Source organism: Neopelma chrysocephalum, unplaced genomic scaffold, assembly GCF_003984885.1.
Source record: "Neopelma chrysocephalum unplaced genomic scaffold, ASM398488v2 Primary Assembly neopelma1_42b, whole genome shotgun sequence".
Lineage (NCBI taxonomy): Eukaryota > Metazoa > Chordata > Aves > Passeriformes > Pipridae > Neopelma > Neopelma chrysocephalum.
Genome location: NW_020897701.1, coordinates 5,291,292 through 5,307,464, shown reverse-complemented (window position 1 = coordinate 5,307,464; position 16,173 = coordinate 5,291,292). Strand labels below are relative to the sequence as shown.

The window sequence follows — 16,173 nt, the reverse complement described above, 5'->3', positions numbered from 1 at the left end:
GTTGACTGTTGGAAGGAAGGACTAATATATCAAATTTTTTTTCTGAAGTATAACACTGTATATTTGTTACAAATGGCAGTTATTAAACAGTGGGAATTGTGGTTAAGTCTATCTGCATGTTTCTTAGTAAATTGCTTTTATTGCATACTGTATACTTTACATTTTTCCAAGTATTCCCTTTTCCCACTTCCCTTTCTAATGATTAATCAATTTTACCATTTCTTTGAATATGATTTTTAAACATTGTTTTATTTATTTTTTTTCACTTTGTAGCTTCGTCCTCCTCAGCCTGCGGTATATTTATTTGTTTTAGATGTGTCACACAATGCAGTGGAGGCTGGATATTTGACAATAGTCTGCCAGTCATTGCTGGAAAACCTAGACAAGTAAGAGTATAAACAATTTTTTCAAATCAGCTGACATGTTATGAACAATAGTAATTTACAATTTTGAAAAAAACTTGCATATAGTGTCTAAACATCCCATCCCTAAAGGGCAGAAGTTCAGTTGCCTGGAATTCTGAAATGAAGCTTACATCTCTAAAAAAACAAACCAACCAAAGAACCCAAACCACCCAAAAAAACAAAAAAACCCAGCTGTTGAAGCAATTTACATGGTGAGGGCTGTCTTCCCTCAATGTGATTAAAGGTGTATCTGCATATAATTTACTTACTTATCTGCAAAAAATATTTAGCTATAACTTCTAGCAATGTGTTAATTGTATAAAGATCTATACACTGCAGTGTTCCCCTCTGCCAAGAGCAACAAAAATGAACTAAATTACAGAGATGAAATTGTCCGGTTCTTGTGCTGAAATGGCTAAGGTGCTGCATGCTGGATCTACCTAGATCTACCTGCGCCGCTTTCTATCTGTTCACATTTTTGCACTGGGACAGCATGCATGGGATTGTTGCTGGTCCTTTTTTAGTGAGGGTTAATGAGCTTCACTGTGTTCATGTCTTTTGACAACTAATCCTGTGAAGGCTTGAAAATTCCTTTCTACAAATTTTCCTTGGGGAACTTGATTTTAATTTCTCATGAAGAAACCAATATGTACAATAAAATTCTTCCATTTATTAGTTTAGTCCTTCTTTGTTCAGTTTTTTTATGGGTATTTTGTTAACAGATTCTCAGAAACATGCAAAGTCTATAGGAAAATCAGTACATCCAGTTCATTTATATACCTAGGTGGTAACAACAATACTTGCCTTTATTGGTTTTGGTCACTGTCATGGTTTTCAGCACTTGCTGATGTTTTATATTCTATTTGAGAAATTACTTTTAGTTTTTAATTTTTTATTTTTAATGCCGTTTACTGAAATATGGTCCCCAGAAGCAATAAGTAAGTTGCATTGTACAGACATTGGATTTTGGTTTAGAGTTGTAAGTACTCTATAACTACATTAGTAAATGGGTCTTTTGAATTATGAAAGAGCAGAATGCACTGTTTTCTATTGAAGAACTGCCTTCTTTCATGTGTCGGTATAATGTTTAAATGAACCTACTAGGTTCTCTCTTGGAGCAAAATATCAGTGTATTAGTGAGTGCTTGTCCATAACATTGGTCTTGTAAACTGTATCATTATCCCAGCTTTTCAGAAAATACTGAGGGAATATTGCTCGTATTCATGTTTCAGATCTCCTTTCTTATGTTCTCCCTTCACTCCTGTACACTAGAGCTGAGTTTCTGCTAACATCAGCAGGAGCTCTGAGTATGTATATGTATTGAGAGAGAGATTTAGGGCTTAATAGTTTATTTTTCAATGCTTCAGGCTGCCTGGAGACTCAAGAACAAGAATAGGGTTCATAACGTTTGACAGCACTGTTCAGTTTTACAACTTGCAAGAAGGTTTATCTCAGCCTCAGATGCTGATTGTCTCAGATATTGATGGTAAGTAAAAAGAAAATGGAAGCTGAATTTTTGAGAATCTATTATTTATTTTTCCCAGAAGAAAGATTAGAATCTCTCAACTATTCTGGTATTAGGTCAATGTTATTGAATGTGTAGTGAATATATTTTTGAAAAGTAGTCTTACACTAACTATAGAGTAGGTGATGTTTAAAATGTGAAATTCAAAACTTAATTTTGCTTTGAATAAGACAAGCTTTGTATATACTGTATTTTTCTCTCTAACACACATATCAGAAAATTAGACTATTTCATGGTATGAATAGCAGTGGGCAATGAAATGTTTTATTCTATTTTAATGTTATTTTTTTCTTTAATGTTATTTTCCATTCTCCCTGCAGATATTTTCCTGCCTACACCAGATAGTTTACTTGTAAATCTCCATGAAAGCAAAGAGGTATGATTGCTTAAAATATATAATTAAATTTAAAGAGTAAATATTCAAATGAGATGTTCTTGTTAAACTTTGAATTCAAACTTACCTTCATAATATGTAGTTCCAATGCTAATTTTTAATTATACAAGTATTACATGTTGTGTGTTTGATACATCGTAACTTCTCAAATTATGCCTTTGTTTTCCTTAATGTGTTAAAACTAAACTGAAATATTTGGTACAGTTTGTGTCGCTTCAGTTGTGGTAGTAGAGCTTTTTAGAAATAGCAGAAAATCTCAAGCTTGTAAAGTCTCATAAAACACTTTTCAATCTGTTCTGCAGCTGATAAAAGACCTATTGAATGCGTTACCAAATATGTTCACCAATACAAGAGAAACACACAGTGCATTGGGCCCTGCTCTTCAGGCTGCATTTAAACTGATGTCTCCAACGGGTGGTCGGATATCTGTCTTTCAAACTCAGTTACCATCCTTGGGAGCGGGGCTTTTGCATTCCAGAGAAGATCCCAATCAAAGGTCAAGCACAAAGGTAAAAAACTTGCTTTAAAATTCATTTCATGAGACTAAGTATTGGCCATGTCTTTCTGACTTGTGTAGTTCTGCAGATCAATGCTTGCTTTTTGTTTATAGCAGTTCACTAAATTAAATTATGTTTATACATTTAAGATCACACATGTATGTGTGGTGTTACTTGTTTCAAAGTGCACGAGCTGTCTTTTGGACCTTTGGTTCATAGTTTTCCTTGGCAAGCAAAAGAAGCTGCAAATATTTCTGACTTGGTTAATATCAACCTGAGTTTTTGATCAGTGTGGATATTTAAATTGTAGACTTAAAACATGATTTCTTGTTACTTTTATGGCCTTGTAGTTCACAGCATCCAATAAGTGCTACATAGTTGCATGAATGTTTATTTGTATGAGCATGTATACTTCCTCGAAAGTAGGATCATAACTGCTTGTAAACACAAACTTTCTGAAGGTGGGAATGCCTGTAAGTTACTGTTTAAAGGAAACTTCCTTGTGATACTTTGCTGCTGACTAGTATGTCTTTTGTTCCATGAACTCTTAAAAAGCACGATTGTTGTCTTAACTCTTCCCTGTATAATTTATTCACTAAAGGTGGTCCAGCATCTTGGTCCAGCAACGGACTTTTATAAGAAGTTGGCACTGGACTGTTCAGGCCAGCAGACTGCTGTGGATTTGTTTCTCTTAAGTTCACAATATTCTGATCTAGCTTCTCTTGGTAAGGAGTACCTCATTCCCTCCTTCTGCACTGTTGTCTTTCTTTAGAAGCATAGGCTGCTTCAGGAATTTTTAAATCATTTAAATATTTTCACACTTTTGGAATTGCAGCTCATGCTGCAATGGAATTGACTTTTGAAGTTGATAGCAGTAAAGAACAGAAATATTGTATTGGTGGTATCAGACAACTTATTCTAGGATTTCACAGTTTTAGATGAGAATGTTCTCTCCTGCTCAAGAACAGGAAACAGCCAGATGGCAATAAAGTTTAATTATAGGGGTAGGACAGAGTTTTCATCTTTTAATATTAATCCAAGATTTGTGCACACACTTAATTTTGCCTCCACACCATTGAATTTTTCTGCAGGCACTTCAGTCTTAGCTGCCAAAGGAGGCATGTTTATTGAGCTCAGTGTATAATTAGGTCATTGTGTATTGGGGTGGCTCCTGACTGTCTTTGGTGGCCTGAGGGCCAGTTCTCATTGTCTTATAGGTGTGGGTCATATCAAGAAAATGATGAATAGATGTGTCTTGTGGAAGGCTGGACACAATTTTTGTGTCCTGACTTCATGTTACAATTTTACCTCTTGACCATATCTTTTCTTCCTTCACAGCTTGCATGTCCAAGTATTCTGCTGGATGCATCTATTACTATCCATCTTTCCATCGTACCCATAATCCTGCTCAGGCTGAAAAGTTGCAAAAAGACCTGAAAAGATACCTTACAAGAAAGATTGGATTTGAAGCAGTTATGCGCATAAGATGTACGAAAGGTATGTCTTAAATACATGGTAAAGTCAGTGTAAGCGTGTTAACGATCATTTTGAATGTGCTTAAGTCTTGAGCAACGTTAAAGTTCATGTTATTTCTCTTTCTCTGAAGAGTAAGGTAGTTGCTTTCTCTATGTAAGTTACATTAGCTTTTGGCATTTGTTGTTTTGCTCTTTAGTTGATGGCACGATCTCGCTTTAAATTGACATATGTAGTGTAAGGGCATCAGTTTGGAGTGTTCAGAATCGAACATGAACTCTACAGGATCGTGCTGAAATGTCTAATGATTCATGTAATTGATTTTGCATGATAGAATTTTTACTGTTTTCTTAAACTTAGCTTGAGGGCTGTGGATTTTAGTTATTGATAAGAGTTTTCCATGCTGTTTTAACCTCATTCTGAATTATTTAATCTGCTTCTAGGTCTTTCAATACACACTTTTCATGGGAACTTTTTTGTACGATCTACTGATTTGTTGTCCCTCGCTAATGTCAATCCTGATGCTGGATTTGCAGTACAAATGTCCATCGAGGAAAGTCTGACTGACACATCATTGGTTTGTTTTCAAACAGCTCTTTTGTATACTTCCAGCAAAGGTAAATAAATTCAAATTAATTGGCCAGTGGGCTTTTTCTATAATATAATGTTTGTATAGTTGGTTCCACAGCCTTTTGTCGTTCACTATACCCTAAGAGAATCTTTTCAAGGCTAGTGAGCCTACTTGGCAGTTAATCACATAATGGAAATCCTTATAAAGTCTCTTTTGATGGGATAATGTGATTAATCTCCATCTTACATCTGATTCAGCAAGAATCCTTTACTTACAAGTCATACCATTGTTACAAGCAGTACCATGTTTGGCAGGCACTTTGTCCAAATTCACAGACTTATGATGAATTGGAACGAGTTGCTACTACATTGGGTGGGCATTAAAGAATAGCGGCTAATTTCTATAATGGAAGATGCTACAAAATTTTGGGATGGAAATCCATGTACTTCATTTGTAGGATCAAGACACTATGGATGTTGTAAGTCAACTTGTGCTGCTTTAGAGCAGAATTTGAACAGATTGAGACAGGAATGAGAGACACTGTTACATGAATTTCCTGACTGGTATGTTTTTATAAAATGGGTGCATCTTAGATGAGAGGAGATATGCAGTAAAGACTAAATTTGTATACTTCTAGCAGGAGATAATTCATGATGATTTCCACTGATTTCTCTTAGGTGAACGTCGCATTCGAGTGCACACACTTTGCTTGCCCGTAGTAAGTTCATTGGCTGATGTATATGCAGGAGCAGATGTACAAGCAGTTGTCTGCCTCTTAGCCAACATGGGTGAGTACAGACCAAGAAGATTCAAGTATTTCTTTGTATGTTCTTAATTTTGCCAGCCGTTTGAATGAAATAGCAAATGAAGCCTGGGTATTAAACTGGAGCACATTGAAGCCTGAGAATGCAAAGGATGACAAAATCAAAGTTATATCAAAACTGTGAACTGAAATATTCCTTCTTCTGAATACTTGGTTGACCTTAATCTTTTAAAAGGAGCCTTCTTACGTTCTTTAGAGTTTATTAAAGAACAAAGAATACTTGGATCAAAACTCTCATTTTTGTATCATCATCACAGTTGTTATCTCAAACATTCTAGGATTACTTAAGAGACAGTGATTCAGTTTAGTGAGTTGCTGGAGACTAAAAGGCAACTTCTGACAATAATGTATCCAATACTAGTTTTCTGTGCTTCTATTCTGTTGTTGCGGGGTTGAGGATTCTTATGTGTTCTAACTTGCAGGTCGTAAGTAGCTGTTTCATAGACTGATCTCTTGACACTGAATGTGTGTGACTCTGTGCAGCATTTTAGTATAAGCTGTGTTTTGTATTAGTAGTGAAATCAGTCAGAAGAAATAAATAGTACTTCTACATCTTTTGGGGCTGGAACTAGATGATCTGTAAGGTCCCTTCCAACCCAAACAATTCTGTGATCGCCTCTTAAATGCGCATTCAGTCCAGCAGGTGGCTTCCTCCAATCAAAGAATTTGCAGCCCTTGCTCAGCAGAGAAAAGTGAAGCTGCATTTACACTTATCACAATTATGCCACTGAAATAATGGAGAAAATAATGAGAAATTTCTTGGGGGGGTGGTGGAAATCAAAATTAATTGCTGGAGGTTAGACAGCAGAGTTTCAGCAATAGCTAAGTTATTTGTATAAGGTTTAAAACAGGATTTATATTTAGACTTAACTGTACATGACAACTTTAAAAATTTCTTTCAATTCTCCAAGACTACAAACTATGGAGCCGAAATTAGCCACACTGTATTTTTAAAAATTGTGAAAGCGAGTTCCAATATGGACAGTCATCTAATTTGCTCCTAAAAAAAATTAGGACCTCAGGTGTGGTTTTGGGGTTTTTTTTTTTAGTCTTTAAAGCATAACCCAGAAGCTCAACTAATATATTCAAAATTCAAGGGAATGAGTGAGGCCACCTCTAATAACTTCTTCTATCCTTCTACCCCAAACAGCTGTGGATCGCTCAGTTTCATCTAGTCTTGCAGATGCAAGAGATGCCTTAGTTAATGCCGTGGTAGACTCCTTGGCAGCATACATGTCAACTGCCTCAAATCTGCAGCAGTCCATGCTGATAGCACCAAATTCCCTCAAGCTGTTTCCACTCTATATTTTGGCTCTTCTCAAACAGGTATGTATAATCTAGTGCATTAATGTTTGATATTTAATTCTTTGTTCCATTTGAGGAATTCTTCAGTTCTAGGTCAAGCAATGTCTGCATTTTTTTAAAATTATGAAAATTGTGTTGTTATCTTTATGCTTACAGGACTTTCATGTAGAAAATGACTATATTAGCTTATTTTAAATTACTGGTGTCTGAACCATTTATTAGTTTGATTTTGATTTTTTTATGTTTTGTTTTATATTGTTTTACAGTGAAAATAAGGATATCTGTACTGTTACAGTTAGCATTTCTCAGATTTTTGGCAGCTCATTGGTGTAGATTGTTGAAAGCTGCTTATTAGTACTTCTTCAACTTTATTTTATGGAGGAAAAGTTAAATATTTTTCAATACATATACTTTGTACTTTAAAGTTCCAAAAAGAAAAACTAGTTTCCATGGAGATAACATGAAATTTATTACAGAAACTCAAGTGATATAGTTTAAAGGTCACATAGAACTAGTTACTAATTTTTTTTTTGTGATATCTTTGGATTACCAAACATCATGCATAAAAAGAACTTACTGCAGGGTTTTGTTATGAATAAATCTCACAGCTTAAATATTTTCATGTCTGAGAGTTGTTTGTTCTCTTATGATGAATAAACCTTTATGCAAGTTTGGTAAGAGATGTAATCATAATCACTCATTTTCTTTGGCTTAGTGATTACTTCAGCCTCTAATACACTGATTATGATCTTTTAGTACTTGCATAAGTAATGTAGTTAATGATGGGTAAAAACCAGACCATTTATTATAAAGAAGATCCATGTAAAAGACAGAAATAAGAGTGGCTGAGAAAACAAGTTGTTTAGGGGTTGGTTTTGGGTTTTTTTTTGTTATCTTTTTTAACAATAGAAAAATCTGGGATATAGAGAAACCCAAACCAAAATACTTGTGGCAACCAAGGAGGACTGATGTACTTAGCTTTGCTGTAGAAGTGAATATGAACTTTGATTATAGGAATATTCTTTAATGAGTCAGAACGTGATGTTTACTTCATTGTGTTGCTTCTCACAGCAATCGTTTAACAATTGCTTTTAAAGGGAATCTGAAGAATTCAGTAGGAAGGAGTTACAAAACAGATTTTATCCTATGAGAGCCTAGTTTTCTCTTTAAAACATGAAAGTATATTTCCCTTCCAAAGTTTTCCCTTAACAATGAATTCTTACTAGTGTAAAATCAGAGTTAATCTTACGCACGTAAGTATCGTGCTTGGACTCTGCTTGTCTCATATCTTTCCATAGTAGCTTGCATTGGTGAGTTTCAGAGGGCAGTAGCATTTGTCAAGAGTAAAAATGAGAAATGCTGGCTCAATTTCATGCAAATTTTAGACAAATGGAGGGGGAAATTTAATCTTTATCAGTAAGGAGGGAGAATGGATTACATTTTAAACTTATTTTATTCAAGCTCTGTGATTCAGATTCTGATCTATCTCACTAAGATACATTTCTATACAAAAGCTTTGCCATCTTTGCTTGACGCTTTCAAAATTCTGAAATGCAATGTTTAGATGTGACATAAAATGCAGGGTTTGTTTGAGTAGCAATACTGTTCTCTTACAGAAAGCATTCAGGACAGGCACGAGCACTCGCTTGGATGATCGTGTATATGCAATGTGCCAGATGAAGAGCCAGCCTCTTGTTCATTTGATGAAAATGATACATCCCAACTTGTACAGAATAGACAAGTTGACTGATGAGGTAATGTATGAAGCCTGTTTGTAGCATTTTCTAGTTTTAGTGGCCTGTTGTGCTGCAATAATTTAAGTTGTTATTAGAAGTGGAGAATTTACCATAAGCTATAAAAAATCAAGAAAAATATTTGTTTTCAAGTTTTGAGTTGCAAGTACAGTAGTTTGTTATGAGCAAAACTGTGGTTTTCCTTCATCTTGTTTCACTGACCACAATAATTCCATGTTTTTCTATTATACAAAGAAAGCAGAGAAGATTATGCATTGGAAACATCTTCAGTATGCTTTTGTGTTTTACACCTGTCTGGGGGAAATGGGTGAAGTAGATCTGGTGGATGAGTCAAGGTTTCATATACTGAAATCAGATAAAGTTGCCTGCAATAACAACAGTGGTTTCTCAGACTGAAGTGGATAAAACAGAATTGTACTTCTCGCTGGTCATGATCAGACTGAGAAGGTATTTCATGTATGAAACCAGATTTTATTAATTCAGCTGTTACAGAGGTAGCCTAGGAAATCGATGCACTTTTTTAATAGTAAGAAGTAAGACGGGATTTTATTTGAGGTCAAAGTTAGTTATAATTGCAAAAATAAGGAGTTTTTTTAAGTAAGTTTTTATGAGTTTGTAGTTGCTAGCTTTGGAAAAGTATGTGTGGGAGTTTGGTTTTAAGTGTTATACGATAAATTGAGTTGTTTCTCTGGCAGTGGTCTTGTTCAGCACAACCGCTGACCTCTTTGTAGTCTCGGAGGTTTTTTTGAGGTATTTCATAAACTCAAATAGATGAGTCTAAACTCAGTGCTCTTCAGAGGAATTGGTTAGTTAGTCTTTTTATACTCCACCCTTCCAAGCATTTGAGAAGCCAACTTCAGCTAACCTTGTTAAGTTTTTTTTGAGGCACTTAGATTCAAATGCCATATTCAGTGTGCATGTCCTGTAAAGAACTACCAGTGTCTTTAGCAGAACCTGTTTTATTAGCAGAGGCTTTCAGATCAGTTATTTTTAGTACTATAATACAAAAAATAGGGCTTATTTCACCTATTGAAATTAATTGACAAAACACATTTTAAATCATATATCAGAGTGCTAATCTGTCAGTATTACTTCAGTTTAAAGTATTGGTGACAGAGGCTGCTCTTAAATTTCTTGTTTCTTTAGAATATTATATATATTACAGAATTAGTTTTTAATGTTTTTGCTGGTTTTCCTTCCTCTTAACACTTGATTCTCGAGACCATTGAGTAAAGCCCAGAACTTGCCCAAGTGGAATTCAGTAGCTTGATTTTCATAATTATGCATAAATCCCCCAAAACTTCTGATCTATGGCATTACGCTATGAAATTTTTAAATAGGGATTTTAGTTTATTTAATAATCTTTTACTACATGGAGATGTACTTCATCTGTAGACTGTTTTTCCCTACATTATTTGTAGAATGCTTCACAGGTTCTTAAGATACCCATTCTACTTTTGTATTGGAGGGGGAAGCAGCTTTAATCTGAAAATACTGGGGATTTGGGTTGGTGGAGGATATTTTTTAATAATGTCAGTGCTAACAGCCAGATTGTTTAATCAGATTGGTCATAGTCCTCTGCGGAGAAACCTGTGGATCACTTCAAGCAGGATGTTAAATCAAGGAACTTGCTGTCAATTGAATGCAGTAAAATAGTGAACTGTTATAGGAAGTACCATTTGATGTTGTTCAGCTCTTGCAGCATTTCTAGTAAAGTTGAATGCAGTGAAAAGAATCAGTGGAGGTTGTTGACACTCAAGTGTCAACGCTAGAATTCTTTTGAAATATTGACATTTGTAGCATCAGAAATGTTACATAAGCAACTTAAATGAACTTCCATTATTATTTTTTAGGTAATAAAGTAGGCTTTAGGTTAAGTAACATTCTAGAACTGCTTGGTGTACATAATCATTTTAGACTTAACGTGGTATTTTGTTACATGAGAATCCTCAAAATTTTACTAGAGATTAACAGTGGTTTTCCTGTTTTGTTTTACCTGGTTAATGGTGAAATTCTACTGTTATTGAATATTGGGTTTTGTTACAGAGTACAATACATGTAAATGACAGAGTTGTTCCTCAGCCACCTCTTCAGAAGTTGTCTGCAGAGAAGTTGACAAGAGAAGGAGCTTTTCTTATGGATTGTGGCTCAGTAAGTTAAAAAAGTTACAAGTTTTACACACTTTTTTTTTAAAGAAAAAAGGAGGCAATGCATGCACTGTTATTAAAAGCAGTCAACTCTCAACAATAACAGTGTAGTGAATCAGCATTCCAGGTAACCTGACAGTAATCTGTGTTTCAATGAGAGGCTTTCATATCTTTGAGTCTTCAGAGGCTGATTTTTTTTTCATGATAGACTGGTCAGAATATGTCAAGAGTTCACATCAAGGTGTTTTTTCTAGAATTAATGTATTTTTATTTTCCAAAATCTCTTTTATGGTTATTAAAATGTATATACTACAGTCTTTAATAAAACACTTCTCATTGATGCAGGAACCTTCTCAACTACACACAAATAAAGGGGTTTTATGCAAAAGTAAGGAAATTGTGGAAAGTGAACAAAATCTGTAGATAGATTTTAAGGTATCCGTAGAAATTACACTAAAACATACTTAATTGGATAAAGCATTATGCTACTGAAATGACAATCTAGAAAGTGCTTGAAACCTTTTATGAGTTCAGGGCTGTGTGTGAACGTCAAACTAGCATCTGTCTTCAGATGTCTGAAATAATTACTATAATATGTTTTGGTAATTGATGCTTTACTATGACTTGTTTAGATTGGGAAGTCAGTGTGCAGCAACCAATACAGTGATGTGACTTTATAAAATTTGAGGGGTTTCATTTGAGGAGGTAACATGGGAAGTTATTGCATTAACTGTTCTATTATAGATGTGTCCTGCATCCTCATTCTTTCGGTATTTGCATTTTGCCTATATTTTTTTATGTTTCATGATCTATTCTAAAAATTACCAATGTACTAATAAGTAAATGTGCAAATAATGAATATAGACATGTATGCATGAAGTGCAGCTAGAGTGCTCAAGTGGTTCATTTGCAAGAAAGTTATTATTCTGGTATTATTCCTATTACATGACCACTTGCCTCTAAAATGTATGCATGGCCTTTACTAAAACTGATTCTGATATCTTACAGATTTTTTACATTTGGATTGGAAAAAACTGTGATAACAGCTTCATAAAAGATGTCCTTGGATACCCAAACTATGCATCAGTACCGCAGAAAATGGTAGGCATTTGAGTTGAGCTGTACAGTGCTTACACTTGGAATTTATATTTAATCTCTTTATTTCTGCACTTTCAGTTTTTAATTATGTAACTATGAATTAGGGGGTTTTTTTATTGGGTACCTTCTAAATTCTTGCCAGCTTCATAGGAGCCAAATAGAAGTTGTCAGATGTTTTCAAGGAAAGAATGTAAACATGTAAAGTTTGGTATTCATGAAATGCCAGAGTTGCTCTATACATTACTCCTTTTATTTTTTTATGGAAATGCATGTGCATTCACAAGAATAGGAAGGAATTTCACAGAATGAATACAAAAATTATCTATTCAGATGTGTTAATGGTTAATATTAGAGTTACTTTATTGATACCATGGTTTTCAGAAGCCTTGTGTTCTCTGAATGCGGTGTCAGATACCAAATCTATGGTATGACACGATAGGCCTGTAAGTAAGGGTAAGAGTTAAGTTTTGCTCAGCTTCCAAGCCTTGAGTTAATGTTAAAAAATGCTTTTAGCTATTAGAACATCAAAGACCCTTGGATGTGCTTTTTGGTGGAGGGGTTTTTATGTTATAACCTATAGTCTAGTGTGTGAAACAGAGCAGCAAATAAAGAGAAGTCTCCTCTTCCATGAGAAATGATTCCAAAATGTCAACAATTGGCAGGTAAGGAAGGACTCTTTTAAGACACTCTAGAAAAGTTCAGAATCAAATAGTTATATTCACATAGTACCAAAAATGTGTTAGTTTAGAAACATAGGAAGATATTTTCTGCTTATAAAGCTTCCATAGTATCAAGGGGGGAAGTGACAAGTGATAATTATAAGAACAGGTTAAGAGTGGTAAGCTAGAAACTACTGTAGAATTGGACTACTTGTTTAGAGTTTTGTATTTTGCGTGTATTGGCAATTTAAAACTGGCTCCTGGTAAGTATTAGTTAATAGAGTTTTCAGGAAGAACCGAGATAGGAGAAGGAGGATAATTTTTTTCTAAAGGTTATATAGCATCTTTTATACCGAAAGTGAGACAAAAACTAACATCAAGTTATCTTTGCTTTTAAATTATGTCCTCCATTCTACAAAGGTAGCAATGGAACTACTTTAATTCTGAAATAAATTCTTTTATGTCATACTGATTGTCTTATATTGGCCAAAGAGTTGGTTTTAATTCTATTTTTTCACCTTATTCCCCAACCAAATAGTCCAGTATAATCTTTGCATTGAAATTTACTTGCAATTCAGACTTCACTTCTTGTTTTGCTCATCTTTTTAGTGATGCATAGTACAACATGTAGGAACTTGATTGCCAGGGGAAGATAAAGGCAAGAAGACTGCAAAGCAGCATCTTGAAAAGATGACTTTTCAAATGAACTTGCTTTCTCAAATCTTTTGCACTTAAAATGCGGATTAAGTTAAAGGTGTACTTAAACACTAAAGCTGAAGAAAAAAATCTGTATATATAAATCCGTGGTTGCTCATTTCTCAATAGAAATTGCGGCTTGAGTCATGTTACGACTTTCAGGATCTATTTCTCTTAAATAGTTTTTTAAATAGTTTTGGTAATAAAAGATGCTGACTTTTTTCCATTACCTTCAACCAGACGCAGCTTCCTGAGGTAGATGCACTTTCTTCAGAAAGGACACGATCTTTTATATCTTGGCTTAGAGACAGTAGACCTTTAAGTCCAGTTCTTCAAGTAATAAAGTAAGTATTTCCATTAGATACTAAGTTGTTATTGGCAACTTGTATTTACAGTGTCTAATTAAAACTGATGAAAAGTGCGTTTATCTGAATATCATCATCTTTCCAGTTGATATAATGCTGTTATCTAAAACTGCTTAGTGACAAAGGTCGTCTTTGAATCTAGTGCAAATTCAATTACTAAGAGTTTTATTATTAGGAATTAGTTGCATGTTTTTATATTAAGAATACACTAAAGCAATGGATATCCTTCTGATCAATGGAGTTAGCTGGGTTAATTTCTGTTATAGCTTTTATAATTTCAATAAATGAATATAAAAAAGAAGTAAAGTAAGTAATCTGTAGATGGGTAAGTAATTGTATGTATTTGTTACTGAGCTCCATAGGGCAGCAGCTGATTTATGATAGATGAGGCAAGTTTTGAAGCCTTTTCAAGACACGACTCACTTAAAGAAGTTTAAATCCAATAAAATTATTATATTTGAGACTGCATTTCACTTCTGGAATACTCAGTTTACTGAGCCGGACAGGAGATCACTTTTTAGAGGTCACTTTTAGAGAGTATGATGACTTGCTTAGAGAAATAATGCTGAAATACAGGACTGAAGCTCTTCAGCTGATGGCTGCTGCTTGAGTTGCAAGTAGTTCTGAGAGACCATAGTAAACAGGAAGAGGTTTGCTGCACACTGTACAATACCAGTACAGAGGATTGTGTCTCAGATAATTTTTATTGGGACAATAATTATGGATAATATAATTACATTTACTTTCTCTGTTCTGTTGAGATTGAGATTACATGTAACCAGAGATGTAATTTTTGCATTTTTTCATTGCCACCAGCAATATTTGTTAACTTCTGACTTCTAAAACAAAAGTAATTTTACATTTTCTTTTTTGTGTTTCTGCAGGATACTTTAAATGCTGTATTTCACCCGTTTTTCTACCATTTTATACTCCTTAAAAGGATGCTGTTGTTTGATAGTGTATTGCAAACTTCAGGGTTTTTTCCTAGACTTTAGATTATTTGCAATTTTAGTATCTTTGGACTGAATGTAGATTCCGAAGGACAGTAAGAAATTTTTTAGACCTTAGGCCTCTGTTTGAATTTTGCAGTGGATTTTTTGCTCAATGTTTGATTTTGCTCAATACCTTCTTCTCTTCTTTCAGAGATGAGAACCCTGCCAAAACAGATTTTTTTCAGCATTTAATTGAGGATCAGACAGAAGCAGCTTTCTCATATTACGAGTTCTTACTTAATATTCAACAGCAGGTTTGTAAGTGACCAAGGAATAAATAGAAGAAAAAATCTGACTTCAGACAGAAGCATGGGCTGAGAGAAGCATATGGGAAGTTACAGAAGTGGATGCTTGTTCTTCACAATATACAGTGACAGCACTGTTTTGGAAGCTTTACAGCTAAAGAAGTATACATTTCCAAAAGAATTTTGCAGATTTACTTCAGTCTCAAAGTGCTAGGAGTGATGAAGCTGTTTCACTAGTAAACTTTAAAATTGGTTTGTACACGTATCCAGTTGTGCAGCAGTATGGTGCTCTGTTTATTGCAAGCTGGTGAATTTATGTAGCTATGTGGGATGATATTTCTTAACAAAATGTACAATTAGGTAAAGCCTTTTTTCTTACATTTATTATAGTAGCCCTTCCAGATCCAAATCCTTAACAGAGATGTCAAAGGGCAGTGATGTATGTTGGTTGTTTATATGAATTTCTTTTTAAGAGGAATGATTCATATTTACTAAAGACTTCAGCAAATTCCCTGTGAAAGTTGTAGAGTTTCAGTAAAGTAAATCAATTGTAGAAATAAAATATATAATGTACATAAGTATTACATTTGTAAAGAAAATGTAAAAAATGTAACTAAAAAAAAGACTTAGCTCAGTGTGCAGAATTGTTGAGTGCTCGATGATGATGAGTTGTTTTGTCCCAGGCTAGACAATGAAGTCGACTAATAAAAACATGCTAAAAAAATGTATCAATGTAGAAGGAATACAGCTGCTTCTTCTGTTAATTTTAGGTGAATTTATTTATGATTGGCTTACTAATTAACAATATTTTGCTTTATCATGTGGTTTTATATTTATGTAAGTATAACCATTTTGCAACTAAACTCTTACCGAAATGAATATTGAAGAGAACATGTTTACCACTTTATTTCACAGATCTGTCGAAGGGAGGAGAAAACACTGTATAATCTGAAATGAGCTTTTAATACAAAATTCCTAAACCCCTTCTTATGTATTATCCTCAAGAAGGCATATCTATTAACTTTGTTTTATGTTCTGTAACTACTGTAGTCTTGGTCGAGGTTTCTGTAAACTTGTGTTGTCTGCCCTTTAGAGTAAGCGTGGGCAATCACTCACACTTGTTGGTTGGAATTCTGCTGTGATCTAAAGAAAAAGAACAGGGGATGTAAAAATTAATTACCTTACATCAGTGAAAGTAAAGGCTTTAAAATGACAAAATTCAAAA

The 16,173-nt window shown here is 34.3% G+C and overlaps 1 protein-coding gene across 1 annotated transcript in view; it reads left to right on the top strand.

Moving 5' to 3' along the window:
• SEC24B (SEC24 homolog B, COPII coat complex component) overlaps nt 1-15,691 on the top strand; it is a 39,126-nt gene extending 23,435 nt beyond the window's left edge. The window contains exons 11-24 of the mRNA XM_027677163.1: nt 274-386; nt 1,772-1,890; nt 2,250-2,305; nt 2,626-2,832; nt 3,422-3,545; nt 4,159-4,317; nt 4,737-4,910; nt 5,542-5,652; nt 6,838-7,013; nt 8,609-8,746; nt 10,793-10,897; nt 11,902-11,994; nt 13,587-13,690; nt 14,855-15,691. Of these exons, the coding sequence (XP_027532964.1) occupies nt 274-386; nt 1,772-1,890; nt 2,250-2,305; nt 2,626-2,832; nt 3,422-3,545; nt 4,159-4,317; nt 4,737-4,910; nt 5,542-5,652; nt 6,838-7,013; nt 8,609-8,746; nt 10,793-10,897; nt 11,902-11,994; nt 13,587-13,690; nt 14,855-14,969 (1,794 nt within the window). The 3' untranslated portion in view covers nt 14,970-15,691. The remainder of the gene's footprint in view (nt 1-273; nt 387-1,771; nt 1,891-2,249; nt 2,306-2,625; nt 2,833-3,421; nt 3,546-4,158; nt 4,318-4,736; nt 4,911-5,541; nt 5,653-6,837; nt 7,014-8,608; nt 8,747-10,792; nt 10,898-11,901; nt 11,995-13,586; nt 13,691-14,854) is intronic.
• Nucleotides 15,692-16,173: the final 482 nt, after the last annotated feature.